Below are 13302 nucleotides of genomic sequence, written 5' to 3'. Positions count from 1 at the left end.
AGCCCTGAATCCTCTATTTATCCATGGAAACAGTGAGAACATGCTGTGAATGTTAATTGTTTAAACAGTTCTCACTGTGTTTTATGAACAGAATGGCCTCTATCTTGTATTCCAACACTTCTGGTCTGGAGAATGATCATTGATAGTTACATATTACTGGAATATGTATGATCCATTAAGGCCACAGTCACTTGGTCAAGTTTAATTACTTGCTAGTGTATATTGCTTATAGTTACAGAAAATGTCAGCAAAGAAAGTATGTACTATGAGCAAGAAGAACAGATTAACAGGTGTGTTGTGAGCAAGACACGAGAAGTCATTCTTCCGCTCTACTCTGCTCTGGTTAGGCCTCAGCTGGAGTATTGTGTCCAGTTCTGGGCACCGCATTTCAAGAAAGATGTGGAGAAATTGGAAAGGGTCCAGAGAAGAGCAACAAGAATGATTAAAGGTCTTGAGAACATGACCTATGAAGGAAGGCTGAAAGAATTGGGTTTGTTTAGTTTGGAAAAGAGAAGACCGAGAGGGGACATGATAGCAGTTTTCAGGTATCTAAAAGGGTGTCATAAGGAGGAGGTAGAAAACTTGTTCACCTTAGCCTCTAAGGATAGAACAAGAAGCAATGGGCTTAAACTGCAGCAAGGGAGGTCTAGGTTGGACATTAGGAAAAAGTTCCTAAATGTCAGGGTGGTTAAACACTGGAATAAATTGCCTAGGGAGGTTGTGGAATCTCCATCTCTGGAGATATTTAAGAGTAGGTTAGATAAATGTCTATCAGGGATGGTCTGGACAGTATTTGGTCCTGCCATGCGGGCAGGGGACTGGACTCGATGACCTCTCGAGGTCCCTTCCAGTCCTAGGATCTATGAATCTATAAAGCTCCTCCACCTATCACAACCTCCCCAGGAGTCAATGACAATTACTTTCACCTAAACTACGGGTTAATCTTGCAATTCTAACAGATGGTTGAGGCCTTCAACACTGATTCGTTGCATAAGTCATGTCTGGTTGAAAACTCACTCGGTCCTAACATACCCCCTCCCCCAGCAAGCATGACATGGGGGGGGGGGGGTGATCACATCTGGAAAGGTGAAGAACCTCACATGGAGGCTGGTTATCTTGCCCTGTTGCCAATCATGGCTTGTAACAGCTGCTAAACTGGACTCTAGAAAAGTCCATTTCCCACCTTTCCCCTGGCTCACCTGGCCTTGACAACTGCATTGACAAGCGGGTTTATCTCCTCAATCCTCTTGATATAAGCCTGAACAACAACAGTGCATTTCACCTGCAAAAGACGATAATAACAGATACAACTAGGACCGGGTGGCTGGACAGAGGGTGAGAGGGAGGCTACTGGTCACCAGGATGTTCGGGCAATTAGAGATTTGAGAAAAAGAAAAGAGGGAACTAAATTACTGCTCTCCTGGGACTGCCTTTTGGCTCCCTTGAGCCCCTGTATCACAGTTCACTAAGTGGTGGTCACTTACCTCCTTGACCGCTTCACTTCCCCCAAAACACCCATGCACCCCAGTAGCCATTTCCCTGGAATTCCCATTCAAATGAATGGAAAGTCAGGATCTCTTCATTGCAAATTCAATACATAGGGATCAGCTAGCCATTACAGAAATGCAGCCACCACGGCCCCTCGATACAGATCACTTAGGAACCCTACCCCACAGATCAGAATAAGAAGCGTATCCAGCTTAAAATGGCATGGGGAATCGGTGGAATGCAGTGACAAGAGATGGAATTTAGCCAAGACACTGAGGTTTACACTGCAGTCTCTGGATGTTGCACTGCTCTTGTTAGGGTGAACCTGTCACTTCTGCATTGTATGTGGACACATTCCCCCATCAAGGCATGCCTCCATTGACATATGACAGGTACACTTCCTCTACATAGAATTCCCAAAAGTCCCTCGTCTCTCAGAACTGCCTGTATTTCAAGGATTATTCTGCCCAAATGGGACTATGTAGTGTCCTGACCAGGAGAAAGGGATGGCTTGTTTTGCCATGGCCAATCAGCTCATTACTAGAGGAAAGAAGAGGTCTAGCTGGGAGTTTATGGAATTCACATGTTCCACACGATCAGCTCTCCAGACAGCCCCTCCTCCCACATAGTATTGAGTCAACAGACTGATCATGTCAGCCAGGACTCTCTCTCTCCCCAGCAGATGTTCAGGATGATCTATCAGACAAGAGTAAGAAGAGAGAACTAGTCCTTTCCCATAGGAGAATGCACCAAGATGGCTCCTGGCCAAGGCAGCCTGATCTGGGACCTGGTGCCCCTTTTGTCTGTATTCTCTCCTGGTGCTGAGAGAAGCCCAGCAAAGGGATGAAATGGGGCTGCCCTCACCCCGCACACATATACCCCATCCCACAGCACACACCTGGCACTGGGACTCCCACCTGCTACCCACAAAGTGCAACGCCAGGTATATAGAGGGTGCCCCCCACCCCAGGAAGGCACGATGCCAAGCTATAGAGAGGATCTCCCCCACCTCAGCGGGGCAGGAGGGTGAAGCAAGTGTATGTAGCGGGTCCCCCCCCACACCCAGGGGGGCAAGAGAGGGCAGGGAGCGCAGCGGGTCCCCTCTACCCCGGGGGTGCCAGAAGGGAGCGGAGCGCACAGCGGCCACTTCACTGCGGCGCACGGGGCGGAAAGCTAGGCAGGGAACCCAGGAGTCCTGCACTAAGGGCGCCCTTCCCGGGAGGCGAACTACAAATCCCAGCAGCCCCCGCTCTCACCTCCCGGCAGCGGATGCGCCGAGCCAGCTGCCTTGCCGACAGCAGCAGCAGCGGCTGGCTCGGCGGTGGCACACAGCGCGCGGGGGTCGCCCCGGCCGGCGGGGGCAGCGCGGGTGGCGTGGGGGCGAGCGCCGCGGAGGCGCGCGCCGCCAGGCTCAGCAGCACGAGGAAGGCGCGCGACAGGAGCCGCAGCAGCAACACAAGGCAGCGCTCCGCGCGTGACAGCGCCATAGCGAGGCAGGGGCAGGAGAGGGACCCACAGTGCAGCGCGCGGAGCCGCCGCCTCCACAGTCCGCAGGGGCGGGGGAGCCGGGAATGGCACCGCCCCGCGGGGCGGGGCACTAGGAAGCACACAGCCCTAGGGAGGGGCGAGTGCTGGGGCACTGCGGGGAGGGAAGGTCACAGTGAGGGGGGAGGGGTGTGTTAGAGGCTTATCAAGGGGGGAATCCCCAGCGCTGGGCAGCACCTACCGACTATCCCGTGGTCAGCGACACCTCCCCACCCCCCCCCGCAGCCAGGGACAGTGCTGCCAGGGCAACCCACACACACACACACACACACCAGGGACAGCACTGTGGTGGCAATCCCCCAGCCAGGTCTGGCACTGCTGGAGTCACTGTCCACCCCCACCCATGTGTAAAAATTCTGTCCTAGGCCTCAAGTCACGCTAGTAACTGAGAGACAGTATTGCCAATGCTCAGATACTACAGCGAGGAATGCATTATAAGAACCTAGATCAGGGATCTCAAACAATTTACCTTAGGGCCAGTGACAGACCTCAAATCCTCCCAGCGAGCCAATAATGTCACTGAAGATGGTGATCAGAAAAGAAAATGTTTATATTGTATTTTTTATTTTGAATTTCTTAGAAATAATAAAACTGTTATACAACTTTATACAATTCTCCGCCTGCCAGAGAGTTTTTAGTGTTTCCCAGACACCTGGCAACGTTTCAGTTCGGTCAGTTTGTTGATGTTTGGCCTCAGTGACTGAGCAGTTGAAAACTTCAGGATTGCAGCAAGGTGTGCATCATCAGATAGTTGTGTTCGGTATTTTGACTTGTTTATATTCATTGTGGAAAAAAGTTTCTCACAAATGTAAGTACTGCCAAACAAGGACATGATTTTTCTAAAGGTTTTGCAAAGAGTTGGGAAAGATGGTGGTAGCTGTCTGAAGAACTCTGTGACATCCTCAGTTTTTCTGAATTTAGTCTTTAAAGATGTGTTGCACTGCATATCAATGAGTTCCACTTGTAAATCACATGGTGCTGTTGCCACATCACCAGAAAATGGATTAGCAAACATATGAAGCTTTCTTTGTGCTTTCTGAAATCTGCAACCGGCTGATCAAATTCTTGCAAAAAGCAGGTCAAGCTTAGTAGTGTATTCAGAACCACTGAACTGTATTTCAGAGCCGAGCTTTTCCACAAGTGACTTGCATGCTGGGAAATGAGTGAGATTCCCCTGAGAAATCTGATTTGTCCACAATTTTAGTTTAGTTGTGAATGCTCTCACATTATCATACACTGCTGTCACCTAGAGTGACCAGACAGCAAATGTGAAAAATTGGGACAAGGGGTGGGGGGCAATAGGAGCCTATATAAGAAAAAGACCCCAAAATAGGGACTGTCCCTATAAAATCGGGACATCTGGTCACCCTACTGTCACCACCTGGCCTGGACCTTGCAGCTTCAGGTTTAGGATATTCAGCTCTTGTGCTACATCAACAAGGAAAGCAAGATCTGTCATCCATTTGTGATCTTCAAATTGTGGTACAGGCATTTTAATTTCTTCCATGAATCTTTTCACCTCTGTTTTCAATTCAATGAATCTCTTTAAAGTAGAACCCCTGCTTAGCCAGCGCACCTCAGTGAAGTAGAGCAAGTCACCGTATTTAGATTCAGTTTCCTCCAAGAAAGCACGAAACTGTCTATGCTGCAAGCCCCTGGAGCAAATGTAATTCACACATTTCACAACAACAGACATGACATTGTCAGATTTCAAAGATTTACTGCACAGTGCTTGTTGTTGAATGATGCAGTGTAATGCTATTGATTGCTCAGCGTTTTGCTCGGCCATCTTTCTTTGTGCTAGTGCTACCAGTCCATTTTTTTGCCAATCATTGCTGGGGCCCCGTCAGTGGTTAAGCCTGCTAACAAGTGCCATGACAGAACGCGTTGTTCCAGTGCTTCTGTGAGGCAGTGAAAAATTTCACTGGCCGTTATTCTACCGCACATTGTTGACAAGCTGAGCAATTCTTCAGTTACTGCAAAGTTTTCATCAACGCCTCTCACAAATATGGCAAGCTGCGAACTGTCGGTCAAATTGGTACTCTCATCAAGTGCGATTGAATATGCGTGGAAAGCTGTGCTTTTCTCGATGAGCTGCCCATCGATATCTTTAGAGAGCTCAAGAATATGCTCTGCTACTGTATTTGGAGATAGGAGAGATGTTTTCAGCAATATCAGCCTATTGGGACATACAATCTCACTGACTTTAATAAAGCATTGTTTAATAAATTCACCATCAGTAATTGGCTTCCCACACTTAGCAATCATTTAACTCATGACATAACTTGCCAAAACTGCTGATTCTGACTCTTTTCTCGCTTTCTGAAAAAGCTGCTGCTGCTTCGCTAATTCTTTTTTCAATTGTAAGACCATCTTCTCTCTCTCTTCTCCCTGATATTTATCATATTGCTGTGCATGTTTCACTGTGTAATGTCGTTTGATATTGTAGTCTTTTAAAACAGCAATTTTGTCTTTGCAGATCAAGCATGAGGCAGTCTGTTTGTACTCAATGACAAAATAATCAACAGTCCACTGGAGCCTCAGGAGTCACACCATCTCCCAGTCCGTTTCCCACCCTTTTCCCTCACTCCCTTGGCCTCATGCCGCCCTAGCTGACTCTGCCCAGCGACTAGTGACGCTGCCTCCATGGCTGACTCTGTCCAGCAACTAATGATGCTGCCTCCATGGCTGATTCTGCCTGGCGACTAGTGATGGTATCTCCCTCTCCCACAGCCAATGGGAGCTGCGGGGGCGGCGCCTGCAGCAGACAGAGCTTGGCTCTATATCTAGATTTCAAATGTTTGCTCCTGGAGTAAGGTCCACAAGGTATTTAGCAAATTATGTGGCTCATCAAGGAACACTTAACTCACAATGGACTATGGGAGACGCCTATCTACAGATAATAGACTTTCCTGCTATGACTGAGCGAAGTCAAGCATGGACATGTGATTTGCTCATGTGACTCCAAACTCCATCTTTTACCATAATTTTCCACTAGCTGTGCTGAGGGTTTTGTTTGAAACAATGGGTTTCCCTCCACATTACAGAAGCTATAAAAGGCCCTGGAAACATCTCCATTTTGCCTCTTTCCTGCTCAAGCCTCTGGACTATGGACTTATACTAATGGGCGCATATAGTGTATATATTTGATTCCTTTAACCAATTTTAACTCTCATAGAATCATAGCATCATAGAAGATTAGGGTTGGAAGAGACCTGAGGAGGTCATCTAGTCCAACCCCCTGCTCAAAGCAGGACCTACCGCAACTACATCATCCCAGCCAGGGCTTTGTCAAGGCTTTAAAAACCTGTAAGGTTGGAGATTCCACCATCTCCCTAGGTAACCTAGTCCAGTGCTTCACCACCCTCCTAGTGAAATAGTTTTTATTAATATCCAACCTAGACCTCCCCCACTGCAACTTGAGACCATTGCTCCTTGATTTGTCATCTGCTACCACTGAGAACAGCCTAGCTCCGTCCTCTTTGGAACCCTCCCTTCAGGTAGTTGTAGGCTGCTATCAAATCTCCTCTCACTCCTTTCTTCTGCAGACTAAATAAGCCCAGTTCCCTCAGCCTCTCCTCATAAGTCATGTGCCGCAGCCCCCTAATCATTTTTGTTGCCCTCCACTGTAGTCTCTCCAATTTGTCCACATCTTTTCTGTAGTGGGGGGCCCAAAACTGGACGCAATATTCCAGATGTGGCCTCACCAGTGCCGAATAGAGGGGAATAATCACTTCCCTTGATCTGCTGGTAATGCTCCTACTAATACAGCCCAATATGCTGTTAGCCTTCTTGGCAATAAGGGCACATTGTTGACTCATATCCAGCTTCTCATCCACTGTAATCCCCCCAGGTACTTTTCTGCAGAACTGCTGCTTAGCCAGTCAGTACCCAGCCTGTAGCAGTGAATGGGATTCTTCCGTCCTAAGTGCAGGACTCTACACTTGTCCTTATTGAACCTCATCAGATTTCTTTAGGCCCAATCCTCCAATTTGTCTAGGTCACTCTGGACCCTATCTCTACCCTCCAGAGTATCTACATCTCCCCCCAGCATAGTGTCATCCGCGAACTTGCTGAGGGTGCAATCCATCCCACATCCAGATCATTAATGAAGATGTTGAACAAAACCGGCCCCAGGACCAACCCCTGGGGCACTCCGTTTGATACCAGTCGCCAACTAGATATTGAGCCGTTGATCACTACCCGTTGAGCCCGACGTTCTAGCCAGCTTCCTATCCACTTTATAGCATAGGCGCCAACTTCCATTGTTCCCGGTGGGTGCTCGACCCCACCCCTGCCCCTGGCTCCACCCCTGCACCACCCCCATACCACCCCTTCCCCCAAGTCCCCACCCCCTGCCCCGCCTCTTCTCTGCCTCCTCCCCTGAGTGCGCCATGTCTCCACTCCTCCCCTCTCCCTTCTGGAAAGTCCTAAGCGCCGGGAAGTGCTGGGAGGTAGGCGGAGCAGTGGGGACACGGCACACTCGGGGGGCGGGGGAGGAGAGGGGAGCTTGGCTGCCGTTGGGTGCAGAGCACCCACTAATTTTTCCCTGTGGGTGCTCCAGCCCCAGAGCACCCACGGAGTTGGCGTCTATGCTTTATAGTCCATTCATCCAGTCCATATTTCTTTAACTTGCTGGCAAGAATACTGTGGGAGACCATATCAAAAGCTTTGCTAAAGTCAAGGCATATCAGGTCCACAGCTTTCCTCATATCCACAGAGCCAGTTATCTCATCATAGAAGGCAATCAGGTTGGTCAGGCATGACTTCCCCTTGGTGAAACCATGTTGACTGTCCTCTCCTCCAACTGCTTCAAAATGGATTCCTTGAGGACCTGCTCCATATTTTTTCCAGGAACAGAGGTGAGGCTGACCAGCCTGTAGTTGTCCTTCTCCTTTTTAAAGATGGGCACTATATTTGCCTTTTTCCAATTGTCTAGGACCTCCCCCGATCACCACGAGTTTTCAAAGATAATGGCCAATGGCTCTGCAATCACATCAGCCAGCTCCCTCAGCACCCTTGGATGCATTGCACGCAGCCCCATGGATTTGTGCATGTCCAGCTTTTTAAAATAGTCCTTCACCTGTTCTTTCACCACTGAGAGCTGCTCACCTCCTCCCCATACTGTGTTGCCCAGTGCAGCAGTCTGGGAGCTGACTTTGTCTGTGAAGACCAAGGCAAAAAAACATTGAGTACTTCAGCTTTTTCCACGTCACGGAGTCCCCAGGCAATGCTCTGGAACTGCTCCCCACAAAGCCAGTCAGGACTTTGGGGAGCCTCCTCTCCCTTGGAGCAGACTGTCTTCAGGGCAAGAAGCTCACACGGCTTCACCTTCCTGGGTCTGACCTTGGAACATTCAGCATATGCCCCTCCGAGCGCTTCCCACAGTGAGTCCGCCCAGGCGGGGTCCTGGGGAAGCCAGAGGGTCCTGCACGCACCCCCACTTCGCAGTCAGACGTGACTCTTAGCCAGCCAGTAAAACAGAGGTTTATTAGATGACAGGAACACGGTCAAAAACAGAGCTTGTAGGTCCAGAGAACGGGACCCCTCAGCCGGGTCCATTCTGGGGCCCAGCAAGCCAGACAACCCCGTCTGCACTCACTTCCCGTCCCCAGCCAGCTCTAAACTGAAACCCCCTCCAGCCCTGCCTTTCTGGCCTTTGTCTCTTTCCTGGGCCAGGAGGTCACCTGATCTCTTTGTTCACCTTTAGCTATTCCCTTGCAGGGGGGAAGGGACCCAGCCATTTGTTGCCAGGATACAGAGTGTCGGCCATTTATGCACACTGGAGACTTAAGAAATGCATAGGGGAAACTAAGGCACCCACACAGTATTCAGAGGAAACATTAGGAACAGTCCCACTTCGTCACACCACATCATCTGTCACTAGATTGCCTCCCCCATTCAGTAAGGGTCCCACACTTTCCCTGACCTTCTTCTTGTTGCTAACATACCTGTAACATACTTCTCACCTTTCTTTCTTTCTTTTTATAAATAAACCTTTAGATTTTAGATACTAAAGGATTGGCAACAATGTGATTATTGAGTAAGATCTGAGTTATATATTGACCTGGGTGTGTGGCTGATCCTTTGGGATCAGAAGAACTTTTCATTTGATGAACTGAATTTGGTATTGTGGAAGAATAACACAGTCTTTGCTCTTAGGTTGGTTGCAACATGTCAGAGGCAGTTTATTTTCATTAACACTTGCAAAGAGAGAGTACTCATGGGCAGGGGTTCCCCTCCGGAGGCAGGTCTCCATTAGATAAACAAAGGTAATCAGGGTGTAAAGTGCACCCAGCAGTATTCCAAGAACATTTCTCAGCTTTGCGCAGCCTCTGTCACATATATTAAAACCTTAGTATTTCCTGATAGTATCCAAACCACTTTGTATTCCAAGTTGGATAAACAAGTGTCTGCAATTATCTCTAACCCTTCCATTTGGTTTTAAACTAGGCTGTCCTGTAGAAAATTAAACACAACAATTCTAGCCACAAGACAAAACACCACAAGGACATAGGACACAGAACACATTTTCTATTGTGCCAGTAAATGCATAGTATGTTGGATTGCTCTTTAGCTGACATTAGCTTTCTCTAATTTTCTAAAAGACAAAAACATATTTCTACCCCTTCTGGGGCGATCAGTCATTGTTTAAAATATTTCTTTCTTATACAAATACCCTTGCTGATTGCAGGCAAGACAGAGGAATTATCCCCATATTTTTCTGTGTTTGTTTCATAGGCAGGCCAGGTTTCAGTGGCTTCTACCTTATCAATTAGGCAATTTGCATTAGCACACAGATGCTTTCTGGCTCCTTTTAGATCCAGAGCCATTCACAGATTAAAACTTTCATTAGCTTTTACCAGAGTTCTGATTGTCTGTTACCTTTAACTCCTGTATTCAAAAACACACAGTAATCCAAAAAGGAAAACACCGCCTATTGTAGCCCCTTGAAGCCTAATAAGATTTTAATTAAGTTGCATTGCATATTTGCATTTTCCTCACCCCTTTTACAATATACACTACACATGTTCTTTTTCTTGACATTCCTTTCATACATGTTGGGTTGTTAAATTCCAATAGACACCCCGTATGTTTTCTCTAATCCAACTAAAATGTTCATAGCCAAATGATTTTAATTAAATAGTCTCTTTGCCTGGATTTATTTACAGACATTTCTTTGGAAAAGGGCCCATTTTTCCTTCAGAATGGCTGCAAAGAAACCAAGAATTCTTTTTCTTTAACACTGTTACAACGTTCAACTGATAATTCCCTCCAGCAACTACAGAGTTAACTTCTCACTCTCTTTCCTTAAATCACTTGCTTATTTTCCCAAAACGACACCCCAATCAACTCAGATTTTACCATTCAAATTATTGTTCCAGGGGTTTAAATTCCCCATGCCTATATTTACTGCTTTCCCTTAGTCCTGCCACCATGCCTTCAAGGTTTCCAACCCATTTCCCCTTTTTTTTTCTTTCTGCTCCCTGCCTGCTTGTCTGGGCCCGATCCTTTTTCCCTCGATGCATCATTCTTTTCCATGGGCACAGGCTTTGTTTCACTACCAATTCAGCAAGGAGGGTGGGCTTCTCAACTAACCCTCACCCCTCCTGGTCCTGTTCTTAAACATTATCACTCACAAGGCTACCTGAGTCCTTCCCCGTGAGGCTTACCACCTGGACAGAACGCACAGCCAATTGGTGTTTTAACTGTTCAATTTTCTCTCTAGCTGTCAGGTACTCATCTCTTCCCTTTTCCCCAACTCCTCTTATTGCCCGGTCCTGCTACGACCGAGGGTAGACCCACCTGCAACCTTCTTCTTTCATACTCACAAACACGGCGCTCGGGCTGGCCAGGCCCGGGGGTAGGAGAGACAGAGAGAGAGAGAGGTAGACGGGAGGTTAGCCTGTGCACAGGTTGTCCAGAGGTACGCTGCAAAAAATCTCCAATTTGCTTCCACTCTTGGGTTGTTTTCCACCCTGGGGTCTCTTGGAGCGTCCCTTTCAGAGACCTTTGCTCAGTATTCCAGTCCAGACTGGCTGCCTGTGGCTTCTTCAGCATCCCCAAACCACACCGGCTCCAGGGTCGCAAAGGCAGACTGTTGGGTCTCACTGGGCGGCCAACCTTTGCAAATGTAATCTCAGTCTTGTTACTTGTGTTGCCTTTGTTTGCCTCTGTCTATATTTTTCACAGCCAGCTGGGTTTTTTGGTGCTTGGCATGCAGAGCAAGGCAAACTGTGTTGATTCTTGACCTTGAACGCAGAGCAGCTTTCTCTTTATCTCTAGGCCAAGCTAAATTTTCAAATTAACCTGTTCCTTTTTCCTCCTCCCTTTCAGCCTTAACTAATTGGGGATATAAAGGAGCCAAGGGGGTTGATGAAGTGGTTTGGGTAGGGAGGCATCCGGATGCTTTACATTTCATTATCAAATCCTGTACTTGGGTTTTTAATTTTTCCTGGGAGTCCTTCAGACTCCACACTCGAGACTCATGGAGTCTCGTTGTAGCTTCCTCCCACCAATAGACAAATTGCTCCCACTGTGTATCAGAGGCTTTTGATGATGTAAGGGTTCCTCTGAGGTATATGATTTTATCTAGATCGAAGGTACCTTCTAGTGGGAATTGTTTGGCTGGATCACGTGTGTAAAAATTCCAATTTTCTAAATACCCGCAGGTCCTTGGGCCATAGCGCACATACATGTAATACGCAGGGGTGTCCTTTGGTGGTGAGGGGGAATTCTTAAACTGTCCCCCACACATTTTCCAATCACACAGGGTGTCCTGTCTGCTAGCAGCTCATAAGCTAAAGAAAGGTCTCACACTCTCCGGGGATGGCACCCTGTCCACTAAGTCAGCGGTTCATAAGCTAGAAAGGATTTCCCACACACTCCTGTCCGCTCAGCAGCTCATGAACTAAAGAAAATTCTCACTCTCTCACCTCCCCGGGAAAGGGTCCACTGGGGTCAGTGGCTCATAAGTAAGGTGCAAATTCCTATCCGCTGGGTCAAAAGGTTCGGCTGACCCCCCTTGCTTTCAGAACTCCCACATGGGGTAGCCCTGGGGTGGCTGGAGTCAGCTTAGTTTTAGACCTGGTCAGCAGCTCATACCCCCCATTTTTCATTCATTCACACACACACATTCATTCCCCATATCTCGATGCATCTCATTTAACAATAATCTTAATTCATTATGTCCGGACTCGATACAACATTTCCCTTATTTTTGAGGCGGTAAAAACCCCTCAGCACCGGTGCATTAACCTTAACCTTATTGGGGGTGGCAAACTAAGTCCCCAGCACCACATCAAACTAACCTACTTGAGGGCAGCAAACAAACTATTCCTCAGAACCGCAATGACTAACCTTACTTGAGGGCCGCAACAAATTCCTCAGAACCGCTCTGCATCTGGTCTTGTTGCAAAACAATAAGTTCAGATGGCGTGAGCCCCAAAGAGACAGACGGCTCCACAGGCAGTCCTCCCACGACACCCCAATAGAGATTTCAAAAGGTCTCTTACCTCTATTATGGCACCATGGGGTTCACGGGGAACAGTCCGCAGTAGTTGTCGCTGTCTCAAAGGGCGTTGCCATCTGAGTCATGGCACCAAATTGTGGAAGAATAATACAGTCTTCGCTCTTAGGTTGGTTGCAACATGTCAGAGGCAGTTTATTTTCATTAACACTTGCAAAGGGAGAGTACTCACTGGTAGGGGTTCCCCTCCCGAGGCAGGTCTCTGTTAGATAAACAATTAGGGCAAGCATTTATACCCTTTGTTACATACAGTAATGATCAACAACTGCATTTTGTTTATACATATCCTGATATCTTACTTTTCTCAGCAATTTTCTGCTACAGTCTGCGTTCCATTCGTATCTAACACAATGTCAAAATAACCTCTCACAGTTTTTCCCCCTCGCCCAGACCCTGCATGAAATCTCACATTATTAGAGCTAGTGTTAGCCTGACTCTTGCTCTTCCTGGAAGGCTAAGATTTCTGCGCTTTTCCCAACTTTCACGGTATTCTCAATTGTGACCCACGAATGTACGGTGACACAGGGTTTCCTGCATGAACTAACCAGGGCCGGCTCCAGGCACCAAGCACCCAAGCTGGTGCTTGGGGCGGCACCTGGAGGGGGGCGGCGGCGCGGCGCGGCGGCCGCCGGGGAGAGCGGAGCCACAGCAGGGCTCGCTGCCCTGCCCCCGGCGCTCTGGCCGCCGGGGGGGGGGCTCGCCGCCCTGCCCCCGCCGGGGCTCGCCGCTTCCCCCGGCGC

General features: G+C 48.2%; 1 protein-coding gene across 1 annotated transcript in view; it reads right to left on the bottom strand.

Moving 5' to 3' along the window:
• The window catches only part of FAAH2 (fatty acid amide hydrolase 2), a 34242-nt gene extending 31267 nt beyond the window's left edge, over positions 1 to 2975 (bottom strand). Inside the window, exons 1-2 of the mRNA XM_026653936.1 lie at positions 2745 to 2975; positions 1200 to 1282 (exon numbers count right to left, since the gene is read on the bottom strand). Of these exons, the coding sequence (XP_026509721.1) occupies positions 1200 to 1282; positions 2745 to 2975 (314 nt within the window). The remainder of the gene's footprint in view (positions 1 to 1199; positions 1283 to 2744) is intronic.
• Between the last annotated feature and the right edge of the window lie 10327 nt (positions 2976 to 13302).

Source organism: Terrapene carolina, unplaced genomic scaffold (genome assembly GCF_002925995.2).
Source record: "Terrapene carolina triunguis isolate 2854851 unplaced genomic scaffold, T_m_triunguis-2.0 Scaffold172, whole genome shotgun sequence".
NCBI lineage: Eukaryota > Metazoa > Chordata > Testudines > Emydidae > Terrapene > Terrapene triunguis.
This window is presented reverse-complemented; position numbering and strand designations above follow the sequence as displayed.